Source organism: Labeo rohita, chromosome 10, assembly GCF_022985175.1.
Source record: "Labeo rohita strain BAU-BD-2019 chromosome 10, IGBB_LRoh.1.0, whole genome shotgun sequence".
Lineage (NCBI taxonomy): Eukaryota > Metazoa > Chordata > Actinopteri > Cypriniformes > Cyprinidae > Labeo > Labeo rohita.
The window spans coordinates 20,493,804-20,508,381 of NC_066878.1; the positions used below are offsets into that span (position 1 = coordinate 20,493,804).

General features: G+C 33.5%; 1 protein-coding gene across 3 annotated transcripts in view; it reads left to right on the plus strand.

Moving 5' to 3' along the window:
* sgtb (small glutamine rich tetratricopeptide repeat co-chaperone beta) overlaps positions 1-14,578 on the plus strand; it is an 18,661-nt gene continuing 4,083 nt past the window's right edge. Inside the window, exons 1-11 of one of the 3 annotated variants that reach the window (XM_051121961.1) lie at positions 1-118; positions 1,683-1,798; positions 3,741-3,844; positions 3,971-4,046; positions 4,253-4,352; positions 4,438-4,542; positions 6,616-6,754; positions 6,940-7,002; positions 12,588-12,625; positions 13,251-13,334; positions 13,543-13,676. In XM_051121961.1, coding sequence (XP_050977918.1) covers positions 1,699-1,798; positions 3,741-3,844; positions 3,971-4,046; positions 4,253-4,352; positions 4,438-4,542; positions 6,616-6,754; positions 6,940-7,002; positions 12,588-12,625; positions 13,251-13,334; positions 13,543-13,654 — 921 coding nt within the window. In that variant the 5' untranslated portion in view covers positions 1-118; positions 1,683-1,698 and the 3' untranslated portion in view covers positions 13,655-13,676. Of the gene's footprint in view, positions 119-1,682; positions 1,799-3,740; positions 3,845-3,970; positions 4,047-4,252; positions 4,353-4,437; positions 4,543-6,615; positions 6,755-6,939; positions 7,003-12,587; positions 12,626-13,190; positions 13,335-13,542; positions 13,677-14,578 lie in introns of those variants that run through there. The other 2 variants (XM_051121962.1, XM_051121963.1) reach the window with 2 other exon arrangements.

A 14,578-nucleotide genomic window follows, 5' to 3' on the forward strand; every position in this document is an offset into this window, starting at 1 on the left:
TTGTAGTCCTTGAACAGAGCCATTTCCGGTGAGTCGGCGCATGCGCTGTGCCGAGCATCAGTTACGCGAGTGTTCATGACGCTGTGGTTGGAACGAGCGCTGCGGGCACTTTCTCCAGGTAGGTGGGCGGGGGCGCGCACAGCATCCACAACACTATATAATGTTATTGATATTTAGCGCTGTATGTGAGATGCGGGGGGTGTTGAAGAGCACCGGAGACTTATGTTTGTAAAGGTTTCTCGTACTGTCCGTTAATTAAACTGCGAATGTGTTCAGCCATTGCAGCCTCCTGCATCTGCTCTGTGGAAACCAATGTAAACATCAACCATCTGTGAGACAAACACTACTGCTCATCTACTGATAGCGGGGTTATTGTAACATATACATGAGTTTAAATCATATTTCATGTTGTAGGGTGAAATTGTGATTTCTGTGTCAGCATTACATCATAACTGCATCATATGTGTTTGGCTTGTGTTATTGATGAACAACACACTGTGTATTACAGTTGCATGAAGCTGTGTACTATGTAATGGGGTCGGAACTGTTTTATATTTCAGTTTACAACCATATAGCTTTGATTGAGCTTATAAAATAATTGATAGATGAACGTTATGTAATTAACCCCTGCAACAACATGACGTACGTAAATATAACATTATTTAGACAGAACATTTATACACTACGAGTCAAATGTTCTGCTCACCAAGCCTGCATTTATTTGATCCAAAGTTAGCAAAAGCAGTAAAATTGTAAAATATTTTTACTATTTGAAATAACTGCTTTCTATTTGAATACATTGTAAAATGTAATTTATTTCTGTGATCAAAGATGAATTTTCAGCATCACTACTCCAGTCTTCAGTGTCACATGATCCTTCAGAAATCAATTCTAATATGCTGATTTGCTTCAAAAAAACATTTATTATTATTATTATCATCAATATTTAAAACAGTTGAGTGCACTGTACCATTCAAAAGCTTGTAGTCAGTTTATTGTTTTGGGAAAGAAGTGATAGAAATGAATACTTTTGTTTAGCAAGAATGCTTTAAATTGATCAGAAGTGATGACATTTATAGCATTTATAGATTTCTGTTTCAGATGTTCATCAAAGAAACCTGAGAAAATTATACTCAGCTGTTTTCAACATAATAATAATTATAATACATCTTTTTTGGGCACCACATCAGCATATTAGATTGATTTCTGAAGGATCGTGTGACTGGAGTAGTGATGCTAAAAAATCAGCTGTGAAATCACAGGAATAAATTACATTTTAATATATATTTAAATAGAAAGCAGGTATTTTAAATAGTAAAAATATTAAAAAATTTTACTGGTTTTGCTGTACGTTCAATCAAATTAATGAAGGCTTGGCGAGCAGAAGAGACGTCTTTAAAAACATTATAAATCTTACTGTTCAAAAACGTTTGACTGGTACTGTAGTCAAGTTGGTTAATTGGATATTTGGATAAGTGTTGGTTAAATGTACAGGCTTGTCAATTCATAAAGCTTTAAGCTTATTACAGAAGTGGAAAATGTACTGTACTCTACGGCCTGTTGTTATATGATTATTGCTCTTTCAGCCGAGCCATCCATGCCAGATTTTCCTGTAATGTCCTGCCTGATTTAATTAAAAAGGACCTTTTTCAGCAATCCGTTTTCAACAAATCTTTTCCCAGGTTTCTCCCAGACAAAATGGCAGTGGAAAAGCGCTTGGCATATTCTATCGTTCAGTTCCTCAGAGATCAGACTCACTGTGGCTCGCTGAATTCAGATGAACAGGAAAGTCTGGAAGGTAGGTCACTCTCATGTTTAAAACATTTTAAGTCACAGGCCTTTTTACTCTTGGACAGGCTGTTCAGATTCTGGGCACTGTCCAATCAAACAGACTGAAAATCACCACAGCAAACTATTGTGCTTGTCTGACATTATTATTGAGGATATATCATCTTGATTTGGCTGATTTACTGGCTAATATTTGTCAGTTTTAAGATTACTGGTATGAGCTGATAACCATTCGAAGTAGGGCTGTCAACGATTAATCGCGATTAATCGCATACAAAATAAAAGTTTGAGTTTGCCTAATATATGTGTGTGTACTGTGTGTAATTATTCTGTATATATAAATACAAACACATTCATGTATATATTTAAGAAATATTTACAAGCATATGTATTTATTATAATTTTTATATAATTTATATTATATATAAATAAAACCGTTTTGTATATTAATAACATATTTCTCATATATATACACATTAATTTGTGTGTATTTATATATACATAATAATTACACACAGTACACACACATATATTAGGCGAACTTAAACTTTTATTTTGTATGCGATTAATGGCGATTAATCGTTGACAGCCCTAATTCGAAGTGTACAAAGTACATTTAAAGTGTACTTCAAATGCTCAAAGTATTAAAACTGTACTTGCAGATAATATAACATTAATTATAAAGCCATTTAAGTGTACTCAGAGTGAACTTAAGTGTACCCCTTGTCACCCAATATGTTCGTGTCTTTCTTTCTTCAGTCGTAAAGAAATTTTGTTTTTTAAGGAAAACATTTGTGCATTTTTCTCTGTATAATGGACTGATGTGGTGCCCCGAGTTTGAACTTCTAAAATGCAGTTTAAATGCGGCTTCAAACGATCCCAAATACGGTTGTAAACGATCACAGCCGAGGAAGAAGGGTCTTATCTATCAAAAACGATCGGTTATTTACATAAAAATAATACAATATATATACTTTTTAATGCCAAACGCTCGTCTTGTCTTGCTCTCACTGAACTCTGTTTTTCTTCTGGTTCAAGACAGTTAGTGTATGTCGAAAAACTCCCATCTCATGTTCTCCCTCGAATTCAAAATCGTCCTATATCGCTGTTTTACATTTTTTGTTAAGGTTCATTACCTGATCTTCTTTGCATGTTCACTTTGCAAAGTCTGTATCAGTACTGTCAGAATTCTGGAAAACTTAATCAACTCTACACTGTAAAAAATAAAAAACATAATTTGTTGAGTCAGCTTAAAATAATTTGTTACCCTGCTGCCTTAAATTTTTAAGTTCAGTCAACTCAAATAAGTTTATTCAACTTGAAATGTTAAGTTGTACTAAGTAACAACTTAGATATTTGTGTTTGCTAAACTTAACAGATGGTTTAGTAACCCAGCTGCCTTGATTCAACTCAAATATCTAAGTTGTCACTTAGTGTAATTTAACATTTCAAGTTGAATAAACTTTTTTTGAGTTGACTGAACTTAAAATTTTAAGGCAGCCAAGTTACAAATTATTTTAAGTTGACTTAACAAATTGTTTTTTACAGTGTATGCGAAGGAGATGTGTTGTACTGCGTGAGGCAGATGGTGGCCACACCAGATACTGACTGGTTTTTGGACCCCCCCGGACCCCCCCAATACAGTAAAACTGCACATTTTAGAGTGGCCTTTTATTGTGTCCAGCCTAAGGCACACCTGTGCAATAATCATGCTGTCTAATCAGCCACACCTGTGAGGTGGATGGATTATTTCGGCAAAGGAGAAGTGCTCACTAACACAGTTTTAGACAGATTTGTGAACAATATTTGAGAGAAATAGGCCTTTTGTGTACATAGAAAAAGTCTTAGATAATTTTGGTCAGTGTATGTTACGTTAAAGTTAATTAATGTCTTTCAGAAAACACATTTGCACAAAATTGGAGATTATGAATACATTATTCTCCTGTTTACAGTTGCAGTACAGTGTCTGGAGACGACTTTCAAGATCAGCTCCAGCGATTACCATCTTGCTGCCCCTCAGCCACTGAGAGAGATATTCCTCAATTCCCTCCTCAAAGTAACACAATTTATTACACACCAACCTGTTTTCTTTCACTATTTTAATGACTGTTTAGTAAATAATGCATCAAGCAAGATTTCAGACCCACTTTGCCAAAGTTTCTCGTCGAATTGTTGTTCACAGAATGATATTGTTTCATTACCTGAGACGTTTCCATCTCCAGAGGACATTGAGAGAGCTGAGCAGCTGAAAAATGAGGGCACGTCACACTTTCCTACTGTATTTAGACTCGAAACACTTTCAAAGTCATTTCACAGGATAACTAAATGTATATGTATAACTAAAAGGCATCTGTCATCACATTCTCCCGTTGTGATGATGCAAATAAAAACAGGATCAATAATTGATGCACGATTTAATGCTTCGTGCACTTAAATGCCTATGTTTGTGTTTTGTTTTTATCAGGGAATAACCACATGAAAGAGGAGAATTATAGCAGTGCTGTGGAGTGTTATACAAAAGCCATCGAGTTGGACCAAAGAAACGCAGTGTATTACTGTAACAGGTGAATGTTTTGATTTCTCACCGTTGAGACTCATTAAGATGTGTGTTTAATGTTTGGTGTTGATTCTCTGGGATTGTTCTCTCAGGGCTGCGGCACACAGTAAACTGGGAAACTACACAGAGGCTACGGGAGACTGTGAACGAGCGATTGCCATCGACCCGTCGTACAGTAAAGCTTATGGCAGAATGGGGTGAGATGCTCTAGTTATTGTGGTGTAACTCTTGTTATTGTTAACTAAAACTACAACTATTGAAAACTGGGTAACACTTACAGTAAGGTTCATTAGTTAACATGAACTAAGAATGAACAATACTAATCTTAGTTAATGTTCATTTTAACATTTACTAATGGATTATTAAAATGCATAAGTTGTGTTTGTTAATATTAGTTAATGCACTGTGAACTAACAAAGAATGAACAACTGTATTTTAAATAACTAACATTTAAAAAAGAAATTGTGTAATGTATTGTTCATTGTTTGTTAATGTTATTTAATACATTATGTATAATGTTAACAAAAGACATCTTATTGTAAAGTTGACTTATTGTTATTGTTATTAATTGAAATCAAGTAAAACATAAATATTAGATAAAAAAAAAAAACCTAAATCAAACTTAGAAATGTTTCCATAAAGACTAATCATAAAAAAGCTAAATACAACTATAGAATGCAATAAGTTTGTGTTAAGATTATTAAAATTAAAACTGAAAAAAAAAATAAATAAATGAAAGTTAAATAGAAATATTAAAAACCTAATAAAAATGACAAAAACTTGAAATAAAATTAAAGTAAAAACATAAAACTGTAAATATAAATGCTAATTTAAAATACTAGTAAATAAATACTATAATAGCATAGAAATAATACTAAATATTAACAGAACTATTAGATAAAAAAAACGTGAACTTAAAAAACTTAAATGAAACTTAGAAATGTTGCCTTGAAGCAACATCTATAAAATCTATAAAAATCAAATGCAACTATAAAATAAAATAAATATTTTAAATATTAAATTACTAAAAATAAACAATAAAAAAAATTAATAGAAATATTAAAAACAAAAAATTACAAAAGCTTTAACCAAAATAAAAAAAACTTTAAAATATAAAAATAAAAGCTAATTCAGAACATTAGAATATAGATACGATAATAGACATAATACTAAATATAAACATAAATATTAGATAAAAAACATGAACTAAAATTAAAATTGAAAATAATAAAGCTAAATAGAAATATTAAAACTAAACAAAAATGACAAAAAAAATGACTTGAACTGCAATTAAAAATGAAAACTTAAAAATATAAAAATAAAAGTAAATTAGTAAATATTAGTAAATAAGTACTATAACAGTACATAAATAATATTAAATATAAACATAAATATTAGATGAAAAACATGAACTTACAAAAACTGGCAACTAATTGGCACTAATTATAAGCAAAACACAACTCTAAAATAAAATATGTTTAAGTATTAATATTACTAAAACTAAAATTAAAAAATATATATATTAAAGCGAAATATTAAAACCAAACAAAAACTATAAATAAATAAATAAAACTAATAAAAATGACTAAAACTTTAACTGAAAATTAAAATGATAATATAAAAATAAAAGCTGATTCCATATATTAATAAATACTATAATAGTATATAAACAATACTAAATATATTGATAACTGTCCTATTATTTGTTTATTTCATATGATTTTAAACTACCGATTTATGTTTTAGTAGTAATTTATTAATATTAATAGTTAATAGTCTCATAAAATTACCAGTTAGCCTGAATTACAAGTTGGAAATTCAATTTGTGTCCAGAACAATTTCCATTTTTAAAATTTTAATGATATATGTTTTTATTCTTGAACATCCACATCAACAGTACATGAACAACACTCCTGCCTAGAATAGAATGTGATGAAAGAGGAAAAACTACCAACATAAATGGCATCAACAAATTTTATAGTTGCAAACAAATCACTTTTTAATAAATCAGTCTCATGAGTTTTATTTTGTCTTTTTGTTTAGGAACAATTATTGAAGAGAGGACGCTTTCTCAGTTGTACTAAAATGGAATTATTATGGAGCAAAAAAATGAATCAGTCTAATGAATCAGAATTAGAACCAGAATCAGTATTTGATTCCCATTGACAGATTTTAAAAGTTACTCTAAAGTACTCCTCCAACTGTATCCAGTATATTACAGTTATTAACATAATACGTTATTCTTGATTTTCATCTGTTTTTGATTCTAGATTGGCACTAACTTCAATGAGCAAGTATCCCGAGGCGATATCTTATTTTAATAAAGCTCTAGTGTTAGATCCTGAAAACGACACCTACAAATCCAACCTAAAGATTGCAGAGCAGAAACAAAAAGAGGCTTCCAGCCCTGTGAGTAGAAGAAGCTGCTGTCGTAGCACTGTACATTACATTTAAATTCGATCCTTTTCATTAAGACCGTCAGTCTATCTTAGTTTTTAATGACTGTATAGTGAGTATCCTAGCTGAGTAATTAAATATGAGAACTAGTCAGTAATAACTCCTAACATTAGCTTTTGCATGTTGTCTTCTCACAGACGGCGACAGGACTGGGCTTTGACATGGCCAGCCTCATCAATAACCCAGCTTTCATTAGCATGGTATGTGCAAGTGGGTGGTTTCGCATTTCTCTGTTAATAGTATTTATGAAATGGGTCATAAATCGAGCCCGCGACCCCTTTCATCTGTCTGGAACGCAGCCCATGCCAGAGTTAAAGGGCAAGTCAGCTGAACTCACCTCAGCTGGAGGCCTGAGTGTGTGGTTTCTAGCACACTGCAGCAGTTTAGAAATTGGGACGCTTTCATAAAAAGAACTCACACACATTTTAAGACCTAAATGCACAAAATCTAAGGCAAGGGTATTAAAGGAGAAGTCCACTTCCAGAACAACAACTGACAGATAATGTACTCACCCCCTTGTCATACAAGATGTTCATGTCTTTCTTTATTCAGTTGTAAAGAAATTGTTTTTGAGGAAAACATTTCAGCATTTTTCTCCATATAATGGACTGATATGGTGCCCTGATTTTGAACTTCCAAAATGCAGTTTAAATGTGACTTCAGACGATCCCAGCCGAGGAAGAAGGGTCTTATCTAGTGCAACGATGGGTTATTTTCATAAAAATAATACAATTTATATACTTTCAATGTCAAACGCTGTGTATTCCGGTTCATGACAGTTAGGGTATGTCGAAAAACTCCCATCTCATGTTCTCCCTCAACTTCGAAATCGCCCTATATTGCTGTTTTACCTTTTTTGTTAAGGGTGTTTGATCTTCTTTGCATGTTCACTGACTGTGTCGGTACTTCTGCAGTGATGTAGGATGATTTTGAAATGACTTTTGAAGTTGAGGGAGAAAATACGATTGGAGTTTTTTCGACATACCCTAACTGTCTTGAGTCAGAATACACAGAGTTCAGGGAGAGCAAGACAAGACGAGTGTTTAAGATTAAAAAGTATTTAAATTGTATGTTTTCAATGAAAATAACTTGATCGTTTCGCTAGATAAGACCCTTCTTCCTCAGTTGGGATTAGGGTTGGGTATCGCTAGAATATTATCAATTCCAATTCCAATTCCTTTTGATTCCAATGTGAATAAAAGTATATTTATTCTGTTTCGTTGTTTGCTAAACATTAGGGGTGTGACGAGAAAATTATCCCACGAGATGAGACGAGATTTTTAAACTTTTCTTAAGAAATCCTTGATGAAATATATAGGGAAAATAGTCTTTTATTCAACTGAAAAAAAAAAATGTAGGTGCATTTTGAACTTTATCAAATTAAACTTCCAATTAAATGAATTATATGCAGTAATAAACAACATTTAAACAAGAGCTTCATATTTTTAATAAATTGTAGGGCATGATTCTCTCACGATTCTGGAGAAAAAAGATTAGAAAACTAAACAAAATAATGTAATTTACTAGTGGTTCTGACAAATTGCTTAAGTCTTTTAAAAACATATATTCATTTAAACAAAATAAATAAATAAATAAACATTCAATGAAGGGGTCAGTGTTTCACTTCATTAAGACTTATTTAACTATTGAAATCTCCTGAATGAATGATTCAATGACATACTTTTTTTAAACGGGCAGTTGTCGCCACCTCCGAGCAGAAGAGGAAGCGTTACTATACATACAAGTGTTAAGATACTTTCGTTTTGATCGCTACTGTAGACAAAAAGTGTTTATACCCAAACTATGAACTTTTATCCCAGTACTTCTGTTATTTAAATGCCTGTAACACAGAAATAATGATTATAATGTGGTTGAAAAGACTGTTTGTGTTCCACTTTCTATGTTCACATTTACCCCGAACCTCTGATTCATTAACATGGGCAGCGACAAAACCTGCTTCTCGCGCTCCACTGACACTGGCGATGTTAAACAGTCCGAATAGACATAACTAAATCATTGTCATTCAGGAATAAGATTGCGTGGGTGTTTAAATCGAGATCTCAATATTTTAAGGATTAATCGTGCAGCTCTAATTTAAACACTGCAAAATGTTTTGCGAGGATATTGTCACTAGACCTCGCGGGATCCGACTGGTCTCGATCGAATCTCGTCACATCCCTACTAAACATTTAGTTGCGGCTGAATACCATGAACAAAAAACAACAGGCTACATAAAAACAAGATTTACTTGAGAGCTGTTTGCAAAATAGAGCTGCGTGATTCTGGATAAATTGGGTTGTTGTTGTTTTTTTTAATGGAAGTTGTGGATCTCTTACGATTATAAAGAAAAAAACACTAGACAACTAAACAAAATCACATGTAGGCCTAATTTATAAGTAAATAATTCAGTGATTCACTCAAGATTGACGTGGTTCATTACTGGATGAATCAGTGTTTTTAAGTGAATGATCAAAGACAAATACATTATTAACAGCCCCCTTTTGCCGTCTACTGGCATAACAACGTAATCTTTAACATTATTTGGATTGTCAAATTAACTTTCAAAAGGATGATTTACTCTATTTTGATCTCTTTCGAGTTTATATCCAGACTATTAACTTTTATCCCAGTACTTCTGTGATTATTTGAATGTTTGTAACAGAAAAATAATGAACTGTGTGGTTGAAAAAACTGCAAAACTGTGACTTCTGATCACAAGTGTAGCCATACTTTGAAGCACTTAGCGAGCAAGGTCCTGGCGGATCGCTAGGTCGGGTCCTCACAGATGGCGAAAAAGAAAACCGCACATAGGAATCAATAGGCGGAATCAGAATTTTAATTTCACAAGAAGTATCCGATTCCTGACCTTAAGTATCCGATTCTGGAATCGGAATCGATTTTCGATACCCAACCCTAGTTGGGATCGTTTACAACCACATTTGGGATAATTTTTAAAAACATTTAAACTGCATTTTGGAAGTTCAAAATCGGGGGAACCATATCAGTCCATTATATGGAGAAAAATGCTGAAATGTTTTCCTCAAAAAACATAATTTCTTTACAACTGAAGAAAGAAAGACATGAACATCTTGGATGACAAGGGGGTGAGTACATTATCTGTAAATTGTTGTTCTGGAAGTGGACTTCTCTTTTAATACTGTGGCTGTGCTTTATGTTTTAGAGGTTTGGAGTAGCACACTTCCATACAGTGCCACTCTCAGTATTTCTGCTAAATATAGCATGTATACAGTGCACAGTATGCAATTTCAGTATGCATAGATGATCCACTAAATTTGACAAAATGTGCAGTATGCATTCCAAGAGAGAATACTGTGCAGAGTGCTGTGTCCCACAATGCAATTCTTCTTAAATTAACTTAATTTTTAAAATTTCAGTTTTTAACCAACTATTTGATCAAACTGCCAAAAAAGGGCTAGTTCACCCAAAAATGAAAATTCTGTCATTAATCACTCACCTTCATGCCGTTCCAAACCTGTAAGATCTTTGTTCATCTTCATAACACAAATTAAGATATTTTTGATGAAATCCGAGTGCTTTCTAACCCTGCTTTGGCAGCAACGCAACTGACACGTTCAAGGCTCAGAAAGGTAGTAAGGACATCGTTAAAATAGTCCATGTGACATCAGTAGTTCAACCTTAATTTTATGATGCTACAAGAATACTTTTTGTGCACAAAGAAAAGCAAGCAGCACTAGTAATATCATTTAATGGGTCATCGCTTTTGACCAATAGGTGGCGCTGTTATCAAATCAATATGGTGTGTTCTGTGTGAAGTGACAATGACACACACAAAGTTTGGTCTCAAAATGTCAAAACTTTGCACAGATACAGCCTCAGAGTCATTTTGGCATCATACCTCAAATTTGTTGCAGTATTATACAAAAACGGTTTCGTCTATCAACACGAAATCTATAACTTTTTGTCTGCAATGTCTGAAGATGATCTGACTGAATTTTGATGAAAATTGAAGCAACGGTTGAGGAGGAGTTCGAAAAAGGATGTTTTCAACACAAAGAAAAGTGGCAGAACGTTTGACCGACTATAGCATAATTGTTACATAATTGTGGCATAATAGTTTCTATGTTCTTGACATGACCCAAGGAATATTTTGAGATCAGTTTCATTAGAATAGGCTAATGCAATCAGAAGTTATTAGCATTTTTGGAAATTTCATAATTAATGGTTAATGAATGGTTTAGTACTCTTGACCAATAGGTGGCGCTGTTACCAAATTGATGTGGCATAATCAGTGTGAGGTGGCAATGGCACATAAAAAATTTGGTGTCGGCATATCAAAGCTTTGTAGAGATACAGCCTCAGATGCAGATCTTTCCATCAAATTCAACACTGGGGTTAAACCACATTTCTGTGCCTTAAAGGCACAATATGTAAGTTTTTGCCATTAGAGGGCGCATATTCAAAACAAACAAAGAACCAAAGGTGTAGTTTGATGATGCCGTGATTGAGTGTGGAATCATGGGAGTTGTAGTCTTCATTCCCACAGCCGATGCAGTCCGCCAGGACTTGGGCAGAAATCATGTTCATGGATGAGCTAATGTATTAAAGACTTATTAAGGTCACTCTAGTATTAAGCAGGGAGAGCTGAAAATCATGGAAGCGAAACGAGGATGCTGGAGCGATTGCTATTGAAGGGAGAGTGTGATACATGATTCGAAAGCAGCAGTGCTTTCATTATGCCACAGTCAAACGCTTCTGTTTCTTCCGATCATGCGTATGTAGGAAAAAGCTGCGCTGTTTTATCATATTAGATATATTTGGGATACTTTAAGTACACAAGTCAGCAAAATATAAAACATTGTTCCAGTGGTTTTTGGATATTTTCATAGAAAAAATCATACATATTGTGCCTTTAACAGTGGTAGTACCCTTGCTCTTTTTGTAGAGTCAGAAAGCTCTTGGATTTCATCAGAAATATCCCAATTTTTGTTCCAAAGATGAACAAAGGTCTTACAGGTTTGGAAAGTAAGTATGATGGCAAATATTTAATGACAGAATTTTCATTTTTGGACTATCCCTTTAAGACTTTTGAATGCAATATTGAATTAATAAATGACTGATAAATGCTTTTATTTTTGAAATGATAAAAAAAACACTGAAAAGTATTAATAGTTGCATACTTTTCATTATTTTAGAAAACTGTAGACAGTATACAGTATATATTGTAAATATACAGTACATTGTGCAGGAGGCAGATGGCACATGAAATAGTTGAAAGAGAAAGAGATTTTATTTCCTTTTCTGAAGTGTTTCCTTTTCAAACAGAGTTTGTTTAATATATACATATTTTTTTAAAGAAATCTGCTGCGTGTGATACAAAATAAAACAGTAATATTATAAATATTATTACAAATTAAAGGAACTGCCTTCTTTTTTTTGAAATGTATAGAAAAATGTAATTTATTCCTGTGATCAAAGCTGAATTTTCATCATTACTCCAGTCACGTGATCCTTCAGAAATCATAATAATATTCTGATTTGCTGCTCAAGCAACTTTTCTGATTATCATCAGCAAAAGAACAGCATTTATTTGAAAAATAAATCTTTTGCAACATTATCAATCTTTTTACTGTAATTTTTGATCACTTCAATGCAGAATTTCTTTTCAAAAAGTCACAATCTTTTGTATATTCATGTATATCTGCTAAAGGTTTATTTTGATGGTTTTTAAGCTAGCATACATTGACTAAAGGAAACTTTTTAAAAAATAAACAATGTTTTTATCCACTTTCTCTTTTCACTATAGGCTGCCAGTGTGATGCAAAACCAGCAGGTGCAACAACTGTAAGTTTAATAATTTACACTCATATATGCATATTTGTGGTATATTTTACAAATTATGCCTTAGTGATCATTTAAAGGGAAAGTTAATCAAAAAATACAATTTCTGTCACCATTTACTCAACCTCATGTCATTCATAATCCATCAGTCTTTTACCCTTTAACAAATTATTCTCTCTTCATTTTCGTACATCCATTAAAAGTCTAAGCAATCAACTCTTTCAAGCTTCAAAAAGTACATAAGAACATGATAAAAGTAATCCGTTTGAAATGAGAAGTTTATCCCTTTTAATTAAAAGATTTAATTAAAATGGATAAGTAATTAATGACAGAATTTTAATTTTTGGTTGAACTATCCCTTAAAGCTTTTATTCACATGTAAACATTTATCACATAAATGGTGTACATCAAGTATGATAACTGGAAACTCAACTATACTTGGTTGAAAAGTGAAAACAAATGAGTTTTTGAATGCATCAAACACATGCAGCTGAGCTTTGCTCAATGAAAGTTTTTTGGATGAACTGTCCCTTTAAACAGCTAATATTACAACAAACTCTTAACATAGGTCACACACACTATATCATCTCACGGCACGGTGTGTTTGTGATTAACTGTCCAAAACCAGCATGTCGGGCATGATGTCTAACGCGGTGGGGGGACCTGCAGCCGGAGTGGGTGGATTATCTGACATATCCAGTCTCATTGAAGCGTGAGCATCTACTCTTTGACCTTTGATTGATTTGACATGTGTTCCACTAGCGGTTTTAAGAATGATGTGCTACACTGATATTCAAAGGTGATGTGTATAATATACTGCTGCACCAGCAGCAAACGTAGCATGATGCTTTGATGTGTCACATAAATTAGGACTCTGAGATTGTGGTTTGAGATGTTCTGTGTGTTGGTGTTTCTCTCAGCGGACAGCAGTTCGCCCAGCAGATACAGCAGCAGAATCCAGAACTGATCGAACAGCTGAGGAACCACATCCGGAGTCGTTCCTTCAGCGGCAGCGCCGAGGAACATTCCTGATCCCAGCAGGTCTGAGACGCCAGTATGTATACTTGCATGCAGTCTTAATGGGAGTAAACACACTTGTTAAGGTGCAACATATTGAGTTGTGCTGCTCATGTGAATGTCTCAAGTTCAAATACAGCTTATGTTGTTTCTAACTCAAGGCTCATAGGAAAAATCATGCCTTCACCTGTATTTTTGCAAAACTCCAAAAACATAACTATACATAGAATTCACTGCATTTTCCAGTTGAACTGAACAGTAGAGGCAGCACACAAATAGTTTTTCACACAAATTATAATTACAGCGGATGTCTTAAAAAAAAAACATTTACACAGCGTAACACATTGAGCTGTGGTGCTAATGTATGCATCGCAAGTTCTAATAAAACTTGTTTTATTCATTTTTCAGCTGAAATGAAAACTAGGGGCAGTAAAATGGCAACAACTTTAATTCCTTTTCACACCAGTTATGATAACGGGGCAGATTATTAACTAATAAAGACTTATTTTTGCTTGGTTCTTTGAACAATACTGTGCTTCAAAACACTTTTACCATAGGGCATGCTTTGTGAAGTAAAATTTTTAAACTTAGCTCCAAATGTATGACTTTTCTGATGTAGTAAACTTGCTCAGAAGCGCACCTGGTACAACACAGCACTTGCAATATGAAGTGCTCAGGAACAAGTCTCGTGAAACACCAGTTACGAAACTCTACTGGTTTATCTTCGAGTCGATTTTCAAATGCGAAATAGCATTAACATTTTAACGCCACTCACCAGACATTCCATTTCCGAACCGCAGCAGCATATACATCAAAGTGTTGCAAAACATGCAAGAAGCAAAGTAATATAATTTTGCATGTTCTGTAAACTAATATTTGTAAACTAAGCTCTATATGTATGACTAGGGATGCACCGATACCACATTTTCCAGTACTCGC